The following is an 8,727-nucleotide window of genomic DNA, read 5'->3' on the forward strand; positions in this document are numbered from 1 at the left end:
AAATGTTGATTTAACAAGTTTTGGCATATCTGTCTACGTACGATCGAATATCTACTATTGCATGTTGTTATTTTGGCCCTCTTGTTAATTCATTTGTTCCCATTATATGCATTTTGATGTAGAGCCAAATTCAGTCCAGCAAAGTCGCCAGCTAGCTCCTTCCTTCAATCCATTATTTGCTATATTGGACCACTTTCACTGTGTTTAGATCCTTTGCATCTGTTACATTGAGCAGTCTAAGCTTAATTATTATATAAAAAAAATTGTGCACTCTATTACGAGCCCTTAAATACCGTGGTTGAGAAATGTTAGATTGAGGTTATAAAGCAGTGGGAAGAAAAACTCAACGTCAAATGATGTAGAAATCCACAAAATATGGAACAGAAACTGATTCACCAACATGACTTTCTTTATTTGTTTCCTTTTTTTTAATATATCAAAAAACAAGATGAATTGTCTCGTAAGTGTAGTTTAATTGGTAACTACGGCGGACTATATATATATATAATTGTTTATTCGCTCCCATGAACTTAACTCAATTGATAAAGGACAATACATTATATATGTAATGTTCGGGGTTTGAGCCCGACACCACCAAAAATTATTATTGTTTATTTTGGTCTATATCCAAACATATTTTTTTGCCTCCGCCATTTGATAGTACCCAATAAAAGCATTAGGAATTAACGAAAAATAATTGTTTATTTAAGGGATGTTGTGCCATCTTCCATATCCTTAGAAGCGCCGCCGCCGATCAAATCTAAATTTTCAAATGTTTATGATATTTAATAGCTCGGTAATAGAAGAAAAGATAGATAAGTCATCAAAGTATTTCTAAAGAAAAAGTCATCAAAGTTGAATCAACAAATTTATTAATTCTCTAGTAGTTGCAGCAAAATGCTTCAAATGTAAAGATTCAATAATCCTGCACTGGATTATATTAATTATAATTAGATGATAATCGAGTCCATTCATCCATCCAGTTCACAATAAACTTTGTTAATGAATTGAATTCAATCCATCAATTGAATAATATGGATGAATTAAATTTTTCTAAAAAAAAAAAATTAATGGATCATTTTCTTTATGAAATCCAATAGTTTTTTAAAAATAAAATAAATTTATATATTGAAAAACAGAATTAGATATTTGTTTTGTTTTAAAAATAAATATATATTCCTTTAAATCTAAAAAAAAAATTAATGGATCATTTTCTTTATGAAATCCAATAGTTTTTTAAAAATAAAATAAATTTATATATTGAAAAACAGAATTAGATATTTTTTTGTTTTAAAAATAAATATATATTCCTTTAAAAAAATCATATAAAAACAAAGGGTTGTTACGATTTCCGTAAAAAAACGAGTTGTTTTTTTTTTTTTAAAAAAAAAAGAAAGAGATGTTATAAGTTATAACTCTGAATGTTGTGGGTTTGTTTGAGCTGTACCATGGACCATCAGTGGCGACCGCCGTGGACCACCACCTGTCGCCAGTAGCACATTTATAAATATTCAATAAAATTATTAACGTCAAATTATTTAAATAAAATTATAATATTAAATATATTTTTAACTCAAACTTTTTTAGAGACTATTTGTCAAACAAATAATATACTCTTTTTAGATGGATATGCATCCATTGACCTATTGGAAAATTCTATGGTGAAGTCATAAAAATGACTTTTTTGGTGAAGTCATAAGAATGACATAAAAAATGTAATCAGTAACACCCCACTGTTTGTACAATGACATCAAAAGTTCAGTCCTCATAGTATCATCAATTCATCAGATTAACAAAACTACACTTAATCTAATTTTATCCTACCTTGTTATAAGCGTAACACCCCACAAAGTGTAGCACTTAAGACTATCACATAATATCATCAACTCCGTTTGCATGTTAAATATTCCAACGATAAAATAGTACATGTAAGTCCAAGATGTTGCAAGCATTACTAGATGAATTACTACTATTGATCATTAATCAGTAATCAACAATTTAAAAATGAATCAAACATTAAAATCAAAATTAACTTTTTCAAAAAAGTCAGTTTCCTGACTGCACCGTAGAAGCTTCCAGGAAGTAAAGTAATCTATATAGTGGAACTCAATTTACAGATATCGAGTTTTTATGTAAGTGGTATTTTGCATATAGAAGATCATATGTTGAAATATGTTAGTCATTTATGTTTGTCTAAATATCAAATAAATTATATTATGGATACTTCAACTAGGGTCAAGTATTAGACGGTTTTGAGTGGTTTTGCGACCACTAAATCTGATCGTTTGTGTCTTTGGTTTTTTTTAGGTGATTGGTAGAATATGTGAGTTGTTGCGAGTTAGAAATTTGAAGCTTGTTGCATCCAAAATTTTAATAATCTAGACATTTTCTCATTCTAAAAAAATATAGCACCTCGTAAAATTACACATAGCACCAATGAGTTGAAGAAATAAATTAACAACAAAATTTAATTAAAAAAACTCAACAAGTGATATACCTCATGTAAGTAGTTGATAAAAATAACATTGATACACTTTTAAAAAACTCCACAATACTTTTTTTATTGGTAAATTGATATATAGATAAACGAGGAAAGGGGTATTCCAACTCAATACACAAAAGACCAATTGTGACGAAGAAAGTCTCGACAAGATGCAAAACAAAAGTCCGTATACAAAAAATGAAGGAAACAGAAAATACACCAAAGCAAGATAACATAAGAGAAACAAAAACAGTAAGTACAACAAAGAGAAGCAACCCTCCAATGAAAACATCTGGCCAAAAGAGGTGGTCTTAGGTCATTTTTTGAATTCAAATCACCATGTGTATCTTTTTTCCTCTTTTAATTTAAATAAGCAATCTTTACATAGATTATGTCCCTTTTTCATGTTTTTTCTAGGATTTCTTCATCTCATGCGGCGTTGCTACTTTTTTTTTTTTGTTTATTTTTTTTGTCTTGTTGTGGTGTTCATTTTGTTCTGACAAACCAACTTCAATCAATTACTAATAAACTCAACTAATTACTAGGTCATTCAACGTTGCATATCCAAAGACATGAAAATTTCAGTCAATTTGAATTTGTCACATACTTGTTGGTATTTTGTCATTTTATTCTAGGGGGCTGCTAATTTACACCCACCTAAAAACACTAAGGTATAAATTAGCAAACTGCACCCACTTATATTTTACCAAAACACCCTTTTGTTTCTATTCTAATTAAATTTAAATAGAAGGACAGTTTTGTAACTATCTTAAAGAAGATCCTTAAAAAAAGAAACAAAAAAGACAATGACATGCTTAAAGTACAAAACATATAATAGAGACAAACTTTTAAGGAAACAATATTTGAAATGATGAAAGTGAGTGTAAATTAGTGACGTGTGTGTAAACAATTTGATAAAATTTATAAAAAAAAAATTAGGTGGGTGTAGCTGGCTAATTTACACCTTAGTGTTTTTAGGTGGGCGTAAATTAGCAGTCATCTTTATTCTATTAACTTGGATGTTGTCGGTTTCTTCACATATATATTCACCGTTCTTCCTTTTTAGTAATGTTGAATTTGTATTTGTATCCGGTATACCATACCAATTTGAATCAATAAATATCTTTTTTTATAGAAAAAATGTCTATACTAAACAAAACTTTAATTAAAAAACTCTCTATTTTGGTTTGTTTTTTCAAGTTTTTGGTATCTTAAATTATGTTGTAATAAATTGCAAGCCTGACATGGAAAGGAAAATCTGTAAAGCAATTCCTTCCAAATTAATGCTTGGCTCGTATCCTCCGATTGTTAAGAGCCACTAAATATGGAAACATATTTTTGCCAAATTAAAAGGAATCAAGGTGATATATACTCTCTAATCTATATTATATATATATATATATATATATATATATATATATATATATATATATATATATATATTTGCAAAATCATTTTTATTAATATAAACTTGATATTTTTGGTTTAATTTTAGCTCTGAAAATACAACACCGTTAGATATGTTGAGAGTTTTATCACTTATTGTGGATGCATTAGTCTCTACAATTGCGCGTATAGAATTTCTGATTTACACCCAAAAGAAATGATACAAGCCAACTTAGGTTAGTCTACTTGCTAAGTATTCCACAAAGATGGTATGTGTTTGAATTTTGTTGTCAATATAAGAATATGTATCGTTGATGGATAATATCTAAGTGTACTTATTTGTTAATGCTCTTTGAGGGGTCTTTGCTAGGTCTTCTTGTACTGTTCATAAACATTGGCGCAATAGCTAGTGCAGGGCCGGCCTAAGGGCCAAGCCACCCAAACAAGGGTTTTAGGCCTCAAGATTTTGGGTTAAAAAAAAGGCCTCAAAATAAGTCAATTTAGCTACAAATATATAATATGACATACTAATAATCAATATTTATCTAGCTTAGTTGGTCAATATTAAGGCCTCAAATCCTTTTGGTCATAAGTTCAAATCTTGAATTCAACAAAACTTGATTTATTATGCTTTTAATAAGCATTGTGTTTTTTATTTGGAAAATGTTAACAGGTGCCCCCGGGGCACACTGGTTAAGGATGCTAAAAGAAGAAATTCTAAGTCAAAAAAGATACTTTTTAAGTTTTTAATGTATTGATTACACAACTATCAATGCAAATATTACTATATTTGCTTCCTTAACCAGTGCCCCCGGGGCACTGGTTAACATGACCCTTTTTATTTTTTTACTTCCAAAAGGCCTCATTATAAAATTTGATTTAGGTCTCTTGACATGTTGGACCGGCCCTCAGCTAATGCTCTATATAGTTTGCAACCCATCACTGTTACCCTCAAGTTGGCAACCAATAAATGAGCACCCTTTTGTGGTCCACACCCTCTTTTTCCATTCTATTTATTTACCCTTATGTTTTTTCTACTTCTATACCAAAGGGTGTTGTGGTCTTCCCCTTGACTTCACCCTCTTTTCATTCTTTAATAACTCCTCAGATTTACCTTTACTTATGGATGGAAGTTGGGGTGAGGGAAAGAGAATCTATGAGTACAGAGAAGAAGATGAGTATGAAGTAGAAGTAGAAGAAGAGGAAGATGTGAGTTATGGAGATGATGGGAAGAAGAAAAGGGTGGTGACTGATCATCTTTACAACAGGAAAGGGTCAAAAGCTGGAGGATCAGTGACACCTTCTTGTCAAGTTGATAACTGTAATGCTGATCTAAGTGTTGCTAAGCAGTACCATAAGCGCCATAAGGTTTGTGAATACCATTCTAAGGCTCATTCCGTACTCATTTCAGAGCTTCAACAAAGGTTTTGCCAGCAATGTAGCAGGTTGACAAACCCTAATTTCACCTTTTTTTTCCTTGAATATCTTAGTATTAGTATTCGTATATCCTTATATTGAACCTCAATATTTGATGTGAAGTGGCTGAGGGAAGATTAAGATCAGTTTTGATATGATTTGTCATTTTCAATTTTTTATTGATAAATACCTTGGTCTTACTAATAACTAAGCCCTAGCAAGAGACAACTCATAGGATGATCTTGATTGAAGTGTTTTTTTTTTCTATCAAATAAGGACCTCTAAAAAATGTTCAAAAGTGAACACTTACCATTTCTAGTAAATATTAATATTACATATTTTTCTCTTTGTGCATCATTATAAAATGGGTCATGCTAACAATTGTATGTTAAGGATTTAAAAAATAAAACAATTACTAAATTTTATGTAGAAAAAGTTATTTTTTAATATTCCAATAGGTTGATTACAATTTTCATGGTAAACTTTCTATTTTAAGCTTCTTAACAAATAAGGGTTATGGCACTTTTTAGTATTTCCCTTATAAAAATCTATCATTTTACTAAAAATAGTAAGGGTCCACATTTGGCTCCTTTTTTAAAAGTCCATATAAAACAAGTTTTTTTTAATATGGACTTCAAAAAAAATGTTCAAATGTGGACCATTACCTCTTTTATAGTAAAATATGGTGAATTTTGTAAAAATAAGATTAAGGGTAAAATACGGAAAATTTTGTAAAAATAAAATAAAGGGAAGTGGTATTTTCTTAAGAATAGTAGATTTCATCATTATAATTTTTTGGAGTTCATATTAGATGCACTTTTTTGGATAGGAAAATGTCTGTAAGTTACTGGTTGAAGTGCTTTTTTTTACTCATTTGATTTGAAGTGTATATATAAAAATGAGAGATGTGTCTAAATTTGTATATTGTCTACAATTTTTTTTCTTTCACCTTTGATTTTCACTCCTACAAAGGATATAGTTAGCCTAGCTATATAGTGCTAAACTTTTCTACTGATAGTGAATAATTATATTGTTTTAGTTCTTGAAAGATTTAGCAACTTGCCCAATTGGAAAAATTTGTTGGTACAGGATTCTTGACACTATATCCCCTGAATATTTATTGATGTTCATTGTGCATCAATTTATACATAGAACTCACACTCACAGGGTACTTAATTATTTTTAAAAACTGATGAAATTTATCCTTTTAATTACCCCAACATGCTGAGATAGGGACATACTCATATATGTGCCTTCAACTTCAAGATCATATATATAGCAGTGTTACTGTGATTGGTATTTATTCATACGCCAACTATAGACGAATAGCATTTCTACTTTAGTCATCACTTAATTTTGGAGTCATGTTTTTAATCCCCACGAAGTTGACAACACAAAAGGTGTTATCAGTTCCATTTTTTAAAGATACTTCATGGAGGCAAGACAGGAAAAAAAAATTAGGGCAAAATATATATTACTACGAAATTTTCATTGAAAGAAGTTAAACAAATTTGTGACTTAAACGTTGGATAAACCAAATCAGTTTTAACCTGTGTCCTTGTGCTTCTTCAAAAAAAAAAAAAAAAACCTGTGTCCTTGTGCATACTAAATTAACCAAAACATATACACAATGTTCTTCATATATAGGAGCAAAATTCAAGTGTACATTCCCATGATTTACAACTAATTAATTATTAACTTATAGCTTTGGAATATGGTTTTTCTATAGGTTTCATGAGGTATCAGAATTTGATGACTTGAAAAGGAGTTGTAGGAGGCGTTTGGCTGGACATAACGAGAGGCGCCGCAAAAGCACGTCTGAATATCACTGAGAAGGAATTCATTGATGATGATCAAACATATTGAGCAGCATATATAGTTGAAATAATCCTTGAGTCCTTCATATTCAAATTGATGTTATTTGTGGAAGCTCTCTCTCTTCTGTCATCAAACTTTATCTCCCTCTTTATTGCTGCTCAATTTTAGCTGAAAACAAAAAATAACTTGCTTGACTTCATGCCTTTACAATTGTATTGTATGTGTTTCTTTCATGTCCTTGTACCATTAATTTATTACCATGGCTTTCTCACCAATAATATATTTGAGGGATATATGCTTTGAAGAGTAGTGATCAAATGTCCCAAAACTAGTACTAAATTTTTTGTCCATAAATGATGTGGCATTCCAACTTAGAAGGTTACATCATCAACAATTCATTTTTTTAAAATATTTTTTTATTGAGACAAAGCGTCAAACACTACTATAAACTTACACACAAAATGAAAGATGTGAATATAAATACACCACAAGTTATTCAGCATAACAATGTCAATATTATTCACTATTAAGTTATTAACAAAACTTTAGGAATTGGAGAAAACATTAAATTCCTCATCATAATTAGCAATGAAAAATTAGTGATCGATTACATTTTTTATTTCTCTAAATTTAGTCGCTAATTTTTTTTTTCTATTAATGATGCAACCGTAACTATAACTTCAATTTTGAACCATGTATATTGATCTCTCCTTGTTTTACCCTCCCTCCTTGTTTTACCTTACTGTATCAAAAATGGGAAAAATTATACTGTGGCCTATATTGATTACTTGGGCATTAACTCTCATATAGCAAGTTTTTGGTGGTATCTTCCATATTCATGGCTGAAGTTCTGAATTATGCTCTCAGCTTTCACACTAGGGACCACGTTTCCATTCTAGTTTAATCCAATACTGTCTTGCTCACACACTTGTCCTTTAGGTTTGAGTATCCACCATGAGTAAAGAGCATAGTTGGAGGAATAAATTAAGCTCGTGGGTGAGTGATGCATATAAAACAAGATTGCCAATGTCACCAGAAACCTCTGTTAATTATTCCCTGATTACTTTTTTTTCCTCTCAATATCCCATGTTTGGGTCATTTTCAAGAGTAATTAGAGAATCAATTAGGGATAAGGTCTTTTTTAGTGTGAGACAAGCGGTCTTTAAAGTGGCTTCAAGCAAAGTGGCCAAACATGATAAAATGGTTCTGACAATCAACATGTTTTTTATCATTTGTGTTTGTCACTTTTTGCTTCCTAATACCAAAGTTTGTTGACTTTCTACAGAGAGTTTAAAGAATTCATGCATAACAACGTTGAGTCACCTTAATTTATAGACGTTGTATTTAAGAGGATTGATTTTGTCATCTACAGAAAGATTAACGGCACAACTCAACCCAAAATTGAATCTTGCCAATCATGAGTTTTTATGTTGTTTAGCACCAACAACTTTAATCAACATTACATTCATTTAATCAGTACTGTGGGAGTACAAGACTAATACGAATCATATTCCTTTATCAAGACTATTCCTTTAATCAGTACTATAATTGGCAAAGACTATTTCTAACATGCATTATTTTTATCAATTCTTCTCTAAACAATGATTGATGACTCATATTAGCAA

At 30.3% G+C, this 8,727-nt stretch overlaps 1 protein-coding gene across 1 annotated transcript; it reads left to right on the forward strand.

Annotated features, from left to right (window-relative positions):
* Nucleotides 1-4,910: 4,910 nt before the first annotated feature.
* On the forward strand, nucleotides 4,911-7,406 carry LOC146943941 (squamosa promoter-binding protein 1-like). The gene is made up of 2 exons (XM_085742274.1): nucleotides 4,911-5,313; nucleotides 7,014-7,406. Exons 1-2 carry the CDS (start codon nucleotides 4,991-4,993, stop codon nucleotides 7,114-7,116), a joined length of 426 nt encoding a protein of 141 aa, XP_085598400.1. The 5' UTR covers nucleotides 4,911-4,990; the 3' UTR covers nucleotides 7,117-7,406.
* Nucleotides 7,407-8,727: the final 1,321 nt, after the last annotated feature.

The sequence above is a fragment of the Medicago sativa genome, chromosome 2 (genome assembly GCF_051527215.1).
Source record: "Medicago sativa cultivar Bolivia chromosome 2, Bolivia_mono, whole genome shotgun sequence".
In the NCBI taxonomy this organism is placed as follows: Eukaryota; Viridiplantae; Streptophyta; class Magnoliopsida; order Fabales; family Fabaceae; genus Medicago; species Medicago sativa.